Source organism: Mytilus galloprovincialis, chromosome 5 (genome assembly GCF_965363235.1).
Source record: "Mytilus galloprovincialis chromosome 5, xbMytGall1.hap1.1, whole genome shotgun sequence".
Lineage (NCBI taxonomy): Eukaryota > Metazoa > Mollusca > Bivalvia > Mytilida > Mytilidae > Mytilus > Mytilus galloprovincialis.
In genome coordinates this window covers 20,301,850-20,319,792 of record NC_134842.1, presented here as the reverse complement: position 1 = coordinate 20,319,792, position 17,943 = coordinate 20,301,850, and the positions used below count along the sequence as shown (strand labels likewise).

General features: G+C 31.6%; 1 protein-coding gene across 2 annotated transcripts in view; it reads left to right on the top strand.

The window, feature by feature from the left end:
- Positions 1–1,949: 1,949 nt before the first annotated feature.
- The window catches only part of LOC143075362 (uncharacterized), a 34,340-nt gene continuing 18,346 nt past the window's right edge, over positions 1,950–17,943 (top strand). Inside the window, exons 1-9 of one of the 2 annotated variants that reach the window (XM_076250755.1) lie at positions 1,950–2,007; positions 7,882–8,770; positions 9,554–9,752; positions 11,159–11,368; positions 12,673–12,821; positions 13,427–13,631; positions 13,941–14,240; positions 15,349–15,578; positions 16,909–17,029. In XM_076250755.1, the coding sequence (XP_076106870.1) occupies positions 7,946–8,770; positions 9,554–9,752; positions 11,159–11,368; positions 12,673–12,821; positions 13,427–13,631; positions 13,941–14,240; positions 15,349–15,578; positions 16,909–17,029 (2,239 nt within the window). In that variant the 5' untranslated portion in view covers positions 1,950–2,007; positions 7,882–7,945. Of the gene's footprint in view, positions 2,008–7,881; positions 8,771–9,553; positions 9,753–11,158; positions 11,369–12,672; positions 12,822–13,423; positions 13,632–13,940; positions 14,241–15,348; positions 15,579–16,908; positions 17,030–17,943 lie in introns of both variants that reach the window. The other variant, XM_076250754.1, reaches the window with a different exon arrangement.

The following is a 17,943-nucleotide window of genomic DNA, read 5'->3' as shown; positions in this document are numbered from 1 at the left end:
CCTAAACTTAAAATTCTAGATTTTTTTACCTATTTATAAAATCCATAAAAATGACACCAATACACCAAAGTACCAAACAAACTGGCTTTCTGTAAGATCAATATATAATTGAGATAGCTCTTGAGTTTTATGAAAATCCAAGTTGATTTGAAAAAGTTATAAAAAAAATTAAAGTTGGCTATCTGAATTTAGCCTAAAATGAAAATTTGAGCTTTTTTTCTTACCTATTAATAAAATCCATAAATTTAACAGCAATACACCAAACTATTAAACAACTTGGTATTCCATAAGGTCAAAATAATTTATAAGATAGTCCGAACAGAAAATTTTAGCTTTTTAAATCCTTAATTAAATCCTTAAAGTTGACAGAAATGAACCAAGCTACCAGTTTTTTAGTGCCTGCAAAAGAAATTTCTTACACACCGATAAAATGGATAAAAAAATTTCCTATAGAATATGTTCTGGCCCATCCACTAAATATTTTTTAAAAAGTTCTCGCCCATCCAAATATTTCCACAAAAAAAGTGCTTGCCCCGCCCCATTTTGCACCGGCCCATCCATCTGATAAATATTGAACGGTCCCTTAAATCGAGGACCAACCATGTCAAGGTTTTTCTCTCTTGAAAACTCAAACATTTTCCAAATGATACCTTCAGATTTGATCCGGGTTTATATTAATTCCACAGAAGCAGATCGGAATCAGTTATGACAGTAATCATTCTTATCGTAATCATGTTCATTGACCATAACGACGACAAAAGCACATCATAGAAATGACGTTTCGACATCCTATAATGATGTTAACCACACCACATGATATAAGAATATTACGTTCGCATAATTTAATGACACAACCACACCATATAAAGATGTTTGTACATAATATAAAGAAAAATGCACAAAATATAAGAATGTTTGCACATCACATATGGATGTTTGCACATAATAAAAGTACATTTATACAACATATAAGTATATTTGCACATCATATAAGGATATTTGCACATCATATAAGAACGTTTGCACAACATATAAGTATATTTGCACATCATATAAGGATATTTGCACATCATATAAGTACATTTGCACAACATATAAGTATATTTGCACATCATATATTAAGGATGTTTGCACATCATATAAGAACGTTTGCACATCATATAACTGTGTTTGCACATCATATAAAGATGTTTAGACATCATAAAGATACTTGTACATAATAAAAGCAATATTTGCACGTCATATATAGGTGTTTGAACATCAAATGATGACAAGGTCACATCGTATAAAGGTAAATACACATCATACACTATAATAAAAATGGCTATAACAATAACCCGAATAATTCAGTCCCTCCCCGTTAACGATCTCTCCTACTTGCGAGGTAGTAAGCGGAATATAACGGCTGAATTATTCGGGTTAACATGGTTAATAACAAGACAGTTAACGTTTTTGCGCTCTACAAGAAAAAAGCTAAAACATGTTTTTCAAGTTATTTTCTCCAATATACATGATATACTGGAATCATTTTATTTTCGACAAGTATCAGTTAAATGACAAATCGACTCAATAAGCTAAGTAAGACGACTTAACTAAGTGGCAAGTAAGAGCAGATGTATGTTACCATGATAGTTTTATCTGGGACTATATTATACTGTTAGTATAACATGTATAATAATTATATAATACATATAGTACTGAGCAATGCCAGGTTTTGAAAAAAAGAATAGGCAGTCGAGTCGTCTGCTGCATATTTATTTTTTAGCCAAAAAACTACTGATTTAGAAGCAATTTCCGTTTATAGATCTAAAATACTTGTTTCTTCCCTGTTTTAAATTGATCCGATATGGTGCATTAGTTGTGCGTTGTTGTTGAAAAATATGTTGGGTTATTAATGGTAGCTAAACTGATTCTTAAAGAAAACAATCTTGGTAGATATATATATTTCCTGATTATCTCCCCTGGCATGGAAAAGTGAATGTCTACAAACTGTCAAACACCGTACATGTAAGAATCAGTTGTAATACTAATACAAAGTATATTCATAACAGCTATGATTGAATTAAAAAGATAAACAAAAAAATAATCAACAAGAATTTCTAGCATGCACCACCCACAATAACTCTATACAATACAAAAGATTGTTCACAAACAAAACATGTATAAAAACGTTGTCCAAAAGGGATAAATATAGTAGCTGCTAAGTTTATGAAATTGTGAACAGTGATGTCTAGAGCAAAAATGATTTATGGTACTGTACAAGGCTAAGCCTTTGAAAAATTATTTGCCTTAATAACTCCAACACCATGACATCGTTTACAGTGAAATTAGCATAGCACTGCCTCAAAAATTATAAACAACAGGCTAACAAAATATTAAACTACGAAAAGGCAAATTGGGACCAAAAAGACTAAGACCTCACTGAAACATACAAACATCTAAAACCAAATCAAAATAAAATGAGTCTCGATGAATGGAGAGCTTCAAGATAAATATCCAAAAGTCTATTGATCATGTTGATAAGAATATTCCTAAAAAAAAACCTTAGTTATAAATCAAAACTACTGGGTAAATAACCAACTAAAAAAGCTGATTAGCAAGAAAAGCAAACTTTACAAAAAGAAAAAGGAAATATTAAGTACGAAAAACATTACAAAGAAATTAAAACCAAGTTCCAATATGAAATGATAAACTCTTATGGCAATATATATAGAAAATATGATCTTCTATATTGAAATAAAGGAACCAGACCAACCATGCTTCAAAATAGCTATATTCTTATATTAAAAGCCAGAAAAAATAAAATAGTGCCATGCAAGTCATTTCAAGTGCAGCTCCTCTTAGAAGTGTAGGTACATTGCACTCAAATCCGTCTAAGAAAGCAGACATACTGAACAAACAATTTAAGTTAGCTTTTAACAAAAAATGTCCATCTGAAGCAAATACTGACATTCCAGATAAAGGTCCTATAGTATTCATCACAAAATGACAACAATAACAATATCTAGGGATGGTGTTTTTAAACTTATCAAAAACATAAACCCTAATAAAGCTACTGGTCCTGATACAATCTCAGGCAAAGTACTTAAACAAAACATTGAGATATGTACAGACATCCTCATATTAATAGACACCAGATCATTAGAAACAGGCAAAGTACCATCTGACTGGAACCACACAAATGTCACACCTGTATCCAAAAACAGGGATAAACATAAGACGGGTAACTACAGACCTATATGCTTAACATGCATAGCTTGCAAATAACTTGAACACATCTTTGCAAGCAGCATGATACAACATCTCGAAAGCAATAACACGCTGTATGAATTCGTCATCGATTTAGGGCAAAGCGATCATGTGAGTCTTAAGTCATCCCAGTGATACACAGGGTTCTCACTAAGGCGAGTCCATGAGTCCTGGACTCTTCAAAATTTGTCTGGACTCACCATTTTCAAAACTGGTGAGTCCACATATGCATCAAGATTGAAATATTTTGTATAAACTGAACACAGTTAAACACAAATATCATCATTTTATAGCAAAAGTTTAAAAGTGATCTGAATTTGATTTGATTTCATTGCTCTATTAGGAAATAGAGACTAAAATATTAATTTATATTGCAATAAAATATTTTCTTCTTGCTGTTGGACTCATCATACCTAAAAATGATGAGTCCCTGGACTCGCCTTCAAAAATCCTTAGTTAGAACCCTGGATACATGAATTATCACATAATAATGACAAGAACATACAAACACATCTCATAATCATGGATTTTGCCATTGCATTTGACAAGGTACCATACAAAAGATTACTTTATATTAAATGAAATACTTTGGCATATCAGATCAAATAATAAACTAGGTCCAATCCTTTGTTTCAAACAGAACTCTAACAGTACTTTTAGAAAACATGTCATCTTCAAAAATACCAGTCACATCAGGTGCGCCACTGGTTGCAGTGCTAGGACCTTTGCTTTTCCTATTTACATAAATGACCTTCCAGAATACATCAAACATAGCAAAATCAGACTCTTCGCAGATGACAGTATAATTTACAGACAAATTAAATCTTAAAACGACTGCCTCAAGCTTCAAGAAAATCCAGAAGTCGCAATACAACGGGAGCAAGACTGGCTCATGTCTTTCCACCTAGACAAATGCAACATCATCATTATCATGAACATAACAACCAAAAGAAATCCCATCCAATTCTACTACAACATGTACATGTATGGACGCATCTTTCTTAGAATCAGTAAACATGCAAAATATTTAGGTATCACAATCTCTTAAGATTCGTTCATAAAAATTTACTTTGCTAATAAAATGTCCGTGGATCAACATGATCATGCTATTCTTTATAATAAAATTGAGAATGGAAATGGGGAATGTGCCAAAGAGACAACAACCCGACCATAGAAAAAAACAACAGCAGAAGGTCACCAACAGGTCTTCAATGTAGCGAGAAATTCCCGCACCCGGAGGCGTCCTTCAACTGGCCCCTAAACAAATATATACTAGTTCAGTGATAATGAACGCCATACTAATTTCCAAGTTGTGCACAAGAAACTAAAATTAAAATAATACAAGACTAACAAAGGCCAGAGGCTCCTGACTTGGGACAGGCGCAATAATGCAGCGGGGTTTAACATGTTTGTGAGATCTCAACCCTCCCCCTATACCTCTAGCCAATGTAGAAAAGTAAACGCATAACAATACACACATTAAAATTCAGTTCAAGAGAAGTCCGAGTCTGATGTCAGAAGATGTAACAAAAGAAAATAAACAAAATGACAATAATACATAAATAACAACAGACTACTAGCAGTTAACTGACATGCCAGCTCCAGACTTCAATTAAACTGACTGAAAGATTATGATTTCATCATATGAACATCAGGCACAATCCTTCCCGTTAGGGGTTTAGTATCATACCATCATAACATATATGAGAAGAACATAACCCCGTGTCATGCCAACAACTGGTTTTTGAATAAATGTGTTTAGTTCCGATGCAAAGACCCTATAAGTGAATCAATATTAACGCCAAAATATGCAATCTTTAATGACCTGACAACAGTCTCGTAACTTTATCCTTTCTTAATAAGTCTATTCAAAGGTTTTGTTAGTTTTTGAGGTGAATACTGACACCTTTGTGCTTTATAAAGAATATTTCCATAAAAAATTGGATGTGAAATACCTGAACGTATAAGAAGTCTGCATGTTGAGCTATATTTACGAATGATGTCCTTATACCGATGATAAAATTTAGTAAATGTTTTGACTGGTTTGTGATATCGAAAAATATGTTGTTTGGTTTATTGTTAATAAGAAGCAGTCCATCACTGAAAGATTAACATACCATACATAAGTACACAAAGTCAAAATAAATTGGAATACGGTACCACATGACGTACCAGGCATTTTAAAGAAATAAGGAAGGAACCAGAAACAAAATGAACCACATAAACCACAAAACATATATATAAAGAAAAGCTTGATCCACGGACATTTTATTAGCAAAGTAAATTTTTATAAACGAATCTACCAAGATATACAATTCCCAAAAATTGCGACGATCATACACTTCACCCTATTACCAACCTAATTGGAAGCAGTACTTCCCTCAGAGCGAAGTTGAATTGGTATGGGATGGCCAGTGGGGTGTTGTCAAATTTTGAAATGAACTGACATTTTTTTATTTACTTTCATCATTTTTACAATATTACATGTAAGAATAGCAGCTAACCATATCGTAAAATAAATTTATTGATTTACTTTCACTTTTAACTATACTATATATTCTTATTTTACTTTCACTTTCTATTTACATCTATAACGTCGTCATAACAACCTCTATTGTTCGGCAACCACACAACTGCAAAATTTGTACTTCACTGTTTGATTTTTCATGTGTAATATTGTCCTGAAGACGCCACACTTGTTGGCGAAACATGTCGACCAGAATAAACTCTTACCATGTGGTAATTGATGGGTATTGTTGTCTTTATTGTTTTATTTTATTTATTTATATTGAAAGATAACTGTGAATACCTTTCGGTATCCTTCCACTACATGTATTACCCAACCGCACGATAACCATTTCAGGTGTTGGTTCACCTAGTTCAAACTCAATTAAAAATAAAAATTAAAAATAAAATTTTAGAAAAACTTTAGAAAAATTGTAAAAACTAAAAATATAACCATGATAACCATGATGACAAATATACAAAAATATGATATACAAAAATTTGATATACAAAAATAGGATATACAAAAATATGATACAAAAATATGATATACAAAAATATGATATACAAAAATATGATACAAAAATATGATATGTAAAAATATGATATACAAAAATATGATATACAAAAAATTGACAATCTATATGTTTACATATATATGTAACTGTATTTATAAATACATAGATTTGAAAAATGTTTACCTGGCATGTGCTGGAAAGTAAACATCAGTATGTTGATGGTTTTCTGAAACTGAAGAAGAAGAAGACTAATTAATTAGCTCTACTACTTTAATAAAAGGTGTCAAACAGCTTTAAGTTTTAACCTAGACCAAATAATTATGACGTTTAGCATTGTCTAGGAAGACTATGTTAATTTTTTGCTTTAATGCCAGGAAGGTGTTGTAAGGGGTCAAAGAAAAAAAATATAATAGACTTTCAAGATGTCATAATTATTTGGACTAGTTTAACCATGAATCATACATGTACATGTGCCCAGAGTTTTGGGTTGTGTTTGTAATAATCTATCATTAGGTTTCTGTGGTTGTGACATGGTTGTTTATACAAGTGTGGCAGTTAGGAGTATTATGTAATTGTTATGTCCCTTGTTTAAAACTATAAATTTCATATTTCTTTATTTAATGATTTACATGATTCTTATTCAGTACATATTTGTTAAGGGGGCTCACGGGTCTTAATCACCTTTTTTTTTTCTTATACATGTATACGATTTTGCTATTTTTTCTATGATTGAACTTTATCTTATACCTAATAGAAATATAAAATAAAATTATGGGGTCACTGTTCATTTGAGCTCACAATCTGCCTCTGAAAGAAGCATACATTTTTGTTAATGTCTTTTTTTCTGTTGAACTAATACGAGAAATATTGGTAATATCGAAATGTACAGCTTGTTTGAAAACAATAATAAAAAATATAGGTCACCGATGAATTAAAGATATTTCAATTTAAACGTCAAAAAATGACATTTGTGCAGCAAAGGGAGATAATTTGGAGCTTTTTATACCTGCGAGCCTCCTTAAATTGAATAGATATAGGACTTGATTTAATATGGTATAAAGAGAATTAAACATAAATCTGATAAAGTTGCTCATTGACTTTCTGAAAAACTTCTCAACATAATCAACAGGAAATGAAATATCTTTTATTGTTGTTTGTAATTCAATCAATGTTATGTGTTTTATGTTTTTTATAATCCTTTTTACATGTATTAGACAGCTTGGTTAAACAATGTATATTACATGTATTAAATGTTTTACCCTACAATTAATACAGGAGCTCTTTTTGTAAATGTAGTCCATCCTTTTGTAGCCACGAAAATCTAGACTTAGATAAAATCCAATAATAGTCATGATAATGTTTAGAAAATAGAATACAGGCAAAATTAGAAAACAAAGAAAATGTATAATTTCATTAATACATCTATATAAGAAATGTTAGCCAACCATTGTTTATCAGGTACATTTTGTACCTGACTTAGTGCAGTGTATGATCATGAGTTATGAGGTTTTGTCTTAAAATATATATTTGTTTGGTATATACATGATTTAAATATCAATCACTGCAGCTTTATTGACTTGATTAATTATATTATTTATATTTTTTTCAGAAGCTGAAGAGGCATTTAGTCATGAAACATGTGACTTAAAGGAATAGTTATCAAAACTAGTAAAATGAGGCTGTTACGATATCGCTACAAGTCAGCATGGATAGCCTTCCTTATATTATTCTCCATTGCTGGTGTCATGCTGACCTACAAACGTCTAAGTGACAGTCGCAGCGATGGAAGTAAGAAAAATTATCTGAATGATCTTGTTCAAGGAGGAGATATGAACTTTGCCCCTGTGAATCATGGGATGGATAAACCACGGTATCCAGAGGTTGATATAATGGAAGTTCAGGCATTACAACATAATATAGAAAGACAGAAAGATAAATTACAAGCTTTACCAAAAATAGAGCTTCCGGCTCTTGATTCTAACAAATATCGTAGAATCAAATCTTTATTAAAAAAATTATATCCTGCAGATTGGGGACGAGCCCAGGATGCAGATGACATGATAATGGAAGTCAGTCAAGAACTTTATGACCTTGGATTTGAAAGTCCAATGTCATGTAAAGATATTGATGGATTAAGAATCTCATCTTCATTCCGTGTCGGAAAGAAAAAGTTCATTGATAGAGCTTTTGTTCCAGACAAAGGGGTGGAAGTTATTATGAAATCTCAGGCAAATGACCTTGACATTAAAGTGAAATGTTTACAGAGTGTTTATGATGCTGATAAATGTTCTATGATGGGAAATTATGGTTTATTAAGAGAGGTTTTATGGTTTTCTGTGTTAAAACATGACAGTATTGCCGATCTATTAGGTTATTGTATACGTGGAGACCAGATTGATCATCTCATTCATAAAAAGGGAGTTATTCTATTAACAGAACCAGGAATACCTGTCATGCCCTCTACTTTTAGTATTATAAAATTCCATGATAGACTTAAGGTACATATGCTAGTCTTCAGTCATATTTTAGTCTCTATTAATTTTAGTATATAAATTCAAGTTAAATGAAGGCTAAGGGTCCAATATAAATTTTTGGGGTATAATTTGACATCTGGTAAACATGGTAAACGTAAACACATTAATATGTTTAAAATTTTTGAATGTGTACATTGTACAATGTTGTACAGCAGAATCAAAAATCATACATTTCTTTACTCCAAAAAAAAACCAATTTAGTTGAATATTTTCAGCTCATGCAAAGCAGTTTATGGAATTAGTATGTGCATTTTATTTATGACTTTGGTTGGTACAATGTAGTATTGCAATACAAAATTTAAACATCAGATAAATAAGTTGTGTAAAATGTGTTTGTTTTTTGTTGTTTTAATTGTAGAGTTCCTTAATTAATATGTCATTTGTATGTAAGAAACCATCTTATATATAAGATAATAAAGAAGTGGTATTATATTTCTAATGTGAAAACTATCCACCAATACATTGTACATGTACATGTTGTACCAAAAGGTTAAAAAAGTAAAATCTATAAATCTACATACAGGTCAGATTAGGGCTTTCAAATGTTTAGATATGTTCTGTAGGATAAGTCACAAAAAAGAACACAGTAAACCAAAAGGGGAAATATTTAAAAAGACAAGTCATCTAAATTTTAAAGAAATTAGACATGTTAGATATGCATAACCATGATAACAGAAAAAAAAGATTTTCCGATATACTAATAATTTTATGATCAATACATGTAGTAACCACAATTTATATTTCCAGTATGCTGTACAGCTGTCAGAACTGCTCCACTTTTTGGAGCACCACCCACTTGGTAGCCTTGCCTTAACTAATACATATAACTCAGATTTTGTGATAGTGAATAATAAACTCAAGTTAGTAGATCTGGATGATGTTGCAATAGAAGAGAAAGCGTGTAGATTTAATGCAGATTGTAAAATTCCTGGTGCTAGTCAAGTCAGTAAGTTATTTGTGTAGTGTATATAGTTCAAATATAGAATAACCAAGCATTATTGTCTCAAAATATAAATTTTATTTTACTTGTAAAAGGCATAGAAAAATAGGAAGAATTTGAGGCTGTGTCAAACACACTTATCCGGCTTTTAGTCCGATGCAACTACATTTTTTATGGCAATTTATGTTTTTTTTCAGTATTAATAAACTTGAAGCAAAGGACACGAACATTCTGTAAACCTGCATTGGACACTTAATTTATTCATACAGTGAAAGATTGTCTGTATAGAGCTAAAGTTTATATGATCAATGCATTTTGACTGCTCAAATTTCCAGTTTATAAAATTAAAGTTACTTGACCATTACCAAAGACAATGATGGACAACAGTACTATTCCACACAAACATGACAAATTGACACTAGAGAATACTAAAACTAGTTTTGAATTTAACATTACCATGATTACCAAATGATTTAAGTATATATACTTATCAATTATAGACTTTTGACGAGGTCAATAAGTTATATATGGACCTGTTCAGATTATATTGACTGAGGACGAAAACAGAGTGTCAATATAATCTAACAGGTCTATAGATATATATAAAGAATTGACTGAGTGAAAGTCCTTAATTTCTATGTATTTGATATATAAGAAAAAGAAGTTCAAAGTTCTTTCTGTGTAGTTTTGATTTGTTTTTTGCAGGAGTTCATGTTATTAAAAATATCAATATTTTTAAACAACTTCATAGCTTTTTGCATTAATTTCTTGTATTCTTAGCATCTGCATTTATCATAAAATTCTTGAAATATCCAGTGAAATTATTTTAATTTTTGTCTGTTGTGGTCGCTTCCTCTGTGGTTGTGTGGTCATGACGTCATAAATCTAAATTTAGTAACTTTTTCATATTCACAACCAATATACATGATATACGTATAATTAGAAACATTATAAAGTGTCCATATAAGTAAAAATAGAAACAAGACGTCAAATACGGTAGAATAATTTTTGAAACATGTGATCGTCATATTTAATGAAAACAGTAGAATGCTACCCCATATGTAATATTATTTCATATGTTCCTTAATTACCTCACCTTTATACATGCTTGTAGTATATTTATACATACTGCGCAGATAAGAAGACAACTCCTTAATAGTCATGATAGAGGTCTTCAACTGCCAAACAGGAGAAATCCAGGTCACCATATATATATATCTCAACACTCTTGACAAACCACAGATTTATTCATTTAGAAAGAAACTTAGCATTAAGAAAATTGGAATGAAAACAATAAATATGTTATATTAGGCGACATGCAGTATGGCTCAGTGATGTTTAAACATTGCTTTTTATTTCAGAGGTAACATGCACTTTGGCTGAGTGATGTTTAAACATTGCTTTTATTTCAGAGGTAACATGTAGTGAGGCTGGGATATGTGTAAACAGGAATACCAAACTAAACTTGAAGAAGATGGGTCCTTTGATGTTTGAACAGATGTTAAACAATGCACCGCCAGGCTATACTAGTGAAGTGAACAAACTAAGACATGGAATTATAAGTTTGACAATCACTAATGATGAAGTATTACAAAAACTGAGAGATATAGAGAAAAGATATGGTATGTATCAGCTAAGATAGATCATGTAGATATTTCATAGTCAGTCAGGGGTACTACTTGTACAAGTAATTTTTATTTACTTGAAGAAGTAAATATTAAAATACTTATATAAGTAAATTTGTAGGATACTTATACAAGTGTATTTTATTTACTTGTATAGTAAAAATAAATGGGCTTAGTTGTGTCCCTTAGACATTGAGTTTTTGGGATATGATTGCTTTCAAGCAATCTGTAGACTTATACCAGTGGCTCAGGACAATTCCCTAACGTCAACCATTTTATTCTAAACATTAAGGACCATCTCAGATTATTATGATGGTCTTGGTTTAAAAGGTAAAAACAAACAAAGGGATTGAACTTAAACAACTTTCCTATAATGGTCTTTTCATAATCTTCATGTTTGATATTTCCCTTGACTTATATGCGTGTTTTTAACGACACGGAAAATCAGAATCAAGCAGTATTTATATTTAGTGTTTTTATAAATTTAGAAACACGTCGGAGGGAATCCCCTAGTTGTGATAAAAATGCGAGAGTTCTCAGAATTTCGATAAATCTATTTCTGTCAGAACTGAAGTGGAGTTTTACTTATATGTCACCGTTATTAAACTGATATTTGGTACTGTACTTCCATAAAAAATAGAGAACCATTTAGGTTTAATATACGTTCTTACTACAGGGTTTGTTTAGGTAATTGTGCGCATGCGTATATTTTTCTTGACTTCAAGGGGTACCAGGTTAAATGGTTGCTCTGGATTCCCCACTCAATTGATTAATTTATAACTCATGGGATCCTTTCTATGTATCTCTGCTATTGAGGTTCATTGTTGTTGCATAATTTGAAATCATATGCATCATTTAAATTAAAAGAAATGTAGTCCGTTACTTTCAACATCCCTTCAGGCGAAATGGAGTCTTCCATATTATCGTTTCGAGTTGTCTCCCTTCCGGAAGTCACTTCTTTGAAGTCTGAATCAAAACATGTACAACACGTTGAGAAAAATTAACTCGTTCTGTGGATCAAAGACGTATTATATTAAAAACAATCGTAATTTAAACCGAGAAATGTGTACGAAAAGGAGTCATGATCACAATCAACATTCAGACAGTATCAAGCTTGAATATTGTGACCAAATTTGCCCCAACTGTTCAGGGTTCGACCACTGGGGTTGCATAAAGCTGCGCCCTGCGGAGCACCTGGTTATAAGTTGAAAGTTTGTTTTAAATAATGAAAACTAATTTCTTTAGTAAAAACTGAAAAAAAAATGAGAATAATGTATTATGTTTGTGATCATTAATAACAGTTCCAGAAAAAGAACCACAACAACAAATAGAGGAGAGACCTAGAGTTCAAGAATATGTTGTACAGAATAGAGACCAGCCAAGAGACTCAGTCAGACAGCAAGAAATACGACAACAGGAGATACAACAAAACAGGATCATACAAGATCAGGTAAAACTGTACAGCAACAACTACAGGATAAGGTATTGAAACAACATTGAAATGAACTCTCAATAGAAACAAGACCATCAATTGGTATTTATTGTAGCATGAGATTAAGGGCATACGATTCAGTTTTGATCCCATTACTTTTTATGAAAATTTCATGTAGACTATTTTTTACCTGATTAAATCAAACATGTAATATAAAGTATACCTTTATGTGTTACTTTTTGAGTAAAATGAGGAAGAAATTTCAGATATTTGCCCAAAATTCGTATTTCTGGACGTATTTTTCCTTGCGACAGAATTACATAACCTTTTTGTTTTAAAAGATAAGCAGAAGCAGTTTTTTATCATAATATTTGTTATTTCTGTTTTATATAAATGTCCTATAAATTAATGCATTTTGTTTATACAAATAACTCATATGTATCAAATGTTCTTGAATGTAGGAAAAAACATCATGTTTTGCTGTGATAATTCAGAGATATTGTAAATTTTAGACTAAAATGCAAGTTTTAATTAATGCGATTATAACCCTAGCTTGTCGCATTTTTCACAATAAAAAAACATTACAATAATTTCTGAATTTACAGTAATATTTATTTTAGCAGCAACCATTGGAAATAAAGGATGGTGATTATGAGAAAGTAACACAGTCTAACTTTCCTGGAAAGTATGATTTCCCTTGTCCCCTGTCTCGTGTAGCCTGGGGCTGTGTTGTGACAGTAAGAAGTCTGAAGGAGGCCAAACAGACATGTAACTCAGAACCTAAATGTCAAGCTTTTGTCCTCTTCACTTCTCAACCAGATGCAGAAGGTACGGTGTTTTATTGAAATAATTTCTGTGTCACTTCACCTTTTGTTGTGTAAACATATTGTAAACAGTATACAACTGTTGGATATATATATATAGGGATACCAGAAAAACAAAAATAATAATTTGAAGAAAGACAATTTAATTTTTCTGATTATTCATTTAAGGAATTTATATTTGTGATTTCTTCTGAACTTTCTTTCAACATCTCTGTATGATCAAGAGAAGAAAATAAAAATGTGCACTCTTTTCATTAAAGATCTAGATACTAGAATGTTTTCTTATCTGCCTAATGAAGACCTTATTTTTCAGTCTTGATGACAATGGTATTGAAGAACTCTCGGTTAGGTTCACCAGAAAAGAATGTGGGTGCTACTCTATTTCTGTATACACCAAGAGGTGAGATGGGACAAAGTAATCAGAATCTACAAGTAAGTTTACCTAATAAAGCTGTGGAGCAGAGGGCAGAAAGAAATGTAGCCAATGGAGAATCCAGTGATCTGAAACCTGCACCTGCTGATTTCCCAGAATGCAAAGCTCGTATTGATGATTCAGCAAAAGATGCTAGAAAAAGCAGAGAAAGACGACTGATGGCACATCTTGGATTGAAATGTGAGATTTGTTGTTATATCTTTTACAATATTTTGACATGTGCTTTTAATTAAATACTGAAATAGAACAACAGGTTTAAACAGTTTAATAGCTTATTTGTAACACAATTCAATACTATTGATGTGTATAAAACTTTAAAATCTTCAGGAATTGATGTGTATTGCTAGATTTGTATTAAGCATGTCATACATTAATTAGCACTCCTGCTGTTGTGGTTAGATTTCATGAAACTTTGTAGTTAATGAAGATTTAATATGTAGTATCAGTTCACTTTTTGTGTAAAGATTTCATGAAATGAAAACCAAACTCTATGGATATTTAAATCTTCCAAGATTGATCACTACCTTTTAGATACACAAAATATAGTGCATTGATCAAAATATTCTACACAACTTATCAATGAACATTCCAGAAATTTGTCAATGAAATATATGCTCAGATATTCAAGTCACAAAATGATGCTATACTTGTCAAGAAAATAACTGAACTTTTGCGAGGTGCAGGAACTTAATATCTATTCTAAAAATATCAATGATATCATTGTAAAAGTTATCTTTAAAAATAGGAGTTATCTTCCTTCACATAAAAACTAAAACCAATGCTTTATACAATGCAGTATTTTTTTTACTTCCCACTGATATAAATTTTAAAGCAACCTTTACTCTTCAGTGCTTACAAGCACTTTGTTTGAGTCTTTGAACTTAAGCATCTGTTGAGATTTTGTTTGCCCAGTGTTATTTGGGAGGGAGTAGTGTTTCACTTAATAACATAATGTTGACTGCTGTACCCCTAATATTGACATTTTTACATTTCATGTCTGTTTGATTTGATCACCCATTGTTGTCAATATGATGGAGTTTTTTATGACTGTCATATAAGTGAGAGGTTTAGCTAGCTATAAAACCAGGTTTAATCCACCATTTTCTACACAAGAAAATGCCTGTACCAATTCAGGAATATGACAGTTGTTGTCAAATTGTTTGATGTGTTTGAGCTTTTTATTTTGCCAGGGACTTTCTGTTTTGAATTTTTCTCAATGACTATTATGTTCAGTATTTTTGTGATTTTACTTTCCACTAAGGTTCTTTATTTATGATTTGATTTCTAGCTTACACAGAAGCAGATTGGATCCAGAAAATGAAATGGCAGAAGATAGTTAGCCATGAGGGACTGAACGACTTTACATCTCCTAGCACAGTTGGTGGCAGGTTTAACGTAACAATGATTGGAGCTGACACGGATAGTAAACTTAAAAATGCCTTGTACTTGGCAGAAATTGGACCGTCTCAGTTCCATATTGCTCATTATATTGTTTATAAGCTGGATAGACTTTTAGGGGTAAGTATTAAATAGTTCAGAAAACAATACATGAAATGTATTCAGTTAAAGCTACTTCTGTGTACTTTGGCGTTTTATTTTTCGATCTATGAGTTTGGCTGTCTCCTTTGGTATCTTTTGCCCCTCTTTTGTGAAATTGGACCATCTGGGTTTCAAATTGCTTATCATATTGTTTATAAACTGGATAGACAGTTAAGGGTAGGTACCAAATACCAAGTAGTACTTACCAGTTTGGGTAAGTAATGAATAGTTTGAGAAAGGTACTAATTAGTTTTGAATTGGTACTTCATATTTTGAGATATGCATATATGAAGTTATGAACACAATACTGAAAAATATAGTCAGTTAAAACTACACCCATGTACTTTGCAAAATTCAACCATATTGGTTTCATATTGCTCATTAAATTGTTTATAAACTGGATAGACTAATGGGAAGGAACTACATAGTTTGAAGCAAAGTACACAAAACATTATTCAATTAAAACCACTTACTTGCTGTTTAAGAAGAGTTATTTTCAAGTTTTTGGAAAATAACTTGAAAATGCTTTCAGCAGATTTCAAGAAACTAAGTGACTGGTTTTTATCTAACAATATAATCTCCCTTAAGTGTTTGATATGTGATTGAGGATTTATAAAATTTCACTCTTTGAAAAAGCAACTGGTGTATCATGCACTCATGGCTCAGCTCTTTATTTAGGATAGTTAACATTCAATTGTAAGAATGTATAACACCAAACTAACAGATCTTGCATCAGAAAATAATGTTTCTGATCATATTTTTTCTGAAATGATTTTGGACAATTTAAGAGACTATAAGTACTGCATATGAAGCTAAGTTTATTTGAAAAATGGCTTAGCCAAAGGGTTAATGTTCCTGAGACCATAACACATAAATCAACATCCACAAAAGAAATATAGAGGAAAACATATACTTTTCACTGATGGTTTTAATATTTATTTGATGACTATACTTTATATACAGACATACAAAGATGTGGTATGAGTGCCAATGAGACAACTATCCATCCAAGTCATAATTTATAAAAGTAATTCATTAAAGGTCAAAGTACGGTCTTCGGCAAGGAGCATTGGCTCTCATGAAACAACAAGCTATAAAGGGCTTCAAAAATTACTAGTGTAAAACTATTCAAACGTGAAAACCAACAGTCTACTCTATATAAAAACCAAGAAATGAGAAACAATTATGAACCACATCAACAAATGACAACTACTGAACATCGGATTGCTGAAATGTATAGTTTTACATTTAAGGAATACAAACTAATATTTTATAATGTTTGTATTTATTTATATTCTTTGACTTGTAGATATACCACACTCCTCCCAGCATAGTTTGGTATATGACCAGGAATGAAGTTGATATTGTTAGAGGTGACGATACTTGGAAAAATAGATTGGACCTTGTAGCTCCTCATACAGAAATTAAAGGTAAGGCCTTATACAAACAAACATTGGACCTTGTAGCTCCTCCTTCAGAAATTAAAGGTACAGTTACTTGCATACAAACATAGATTGTACCTTGTAACTGTTCACATAGAAAGTAAGGTCTCTTACAAATGAAACATAAATTAGACCTTGAAGCTCCTCATATGGAAACTAAAGGTCTCAAACAAACATAGATGAGACCTTGTAGCTCCTCATACAGAAATTAAAGGTAAGGTCTCATACAAATATACATTAGACCTTGTAGCTCCTCATACAACCATAGATTTGACCTTGTAGCTCTTTATTCAGAAATTAAAGGTAAGGTTTCTTACACACATAGATTAGACCTTGTAACTCCTCACACAAAAAGTAAGGTCTCTAACAAATGAACCATAGATTACTCAAACAGATTTAGACCTTGTAGCTCCTTATACAGAAATTTATATACATACATAGATAAGACCTTGTTGCTCCTCATACTTAAATCAAAGGTACGGTCCTACATACACACATACATTATCCCTTGTGTTCAGCAATAAAAAAAGGATGTGACAAGATGTTCCTTGAAATGATAGCATAATTATATAAACATAATTTGTTCCAATTTCATGCAAATTAAAAAAAAATTATACCTACATTTTAGATCAAATATAGGTCAAAACCTCCTCCTTTCCTTTCATGAATGTGACCTACCTAATAAGACTATTTACCAGATTAGTTATCCCATAAGCAACACGACGGGTGCCACATGTGGAGCAGGATCTGCTTACCTTTCTAGAGCACCTGAGATCACCCCTAGTTTTTAGTGGGGTTCATGTTACTTATTCTTTAGTTTTCTATGTCGTGTCATATGTTTTATTGTTTGTCTGTTTGTCTTTTTCATTTTTAGCCAGGCGTTGTCAGCGTCTTTCGTCCCT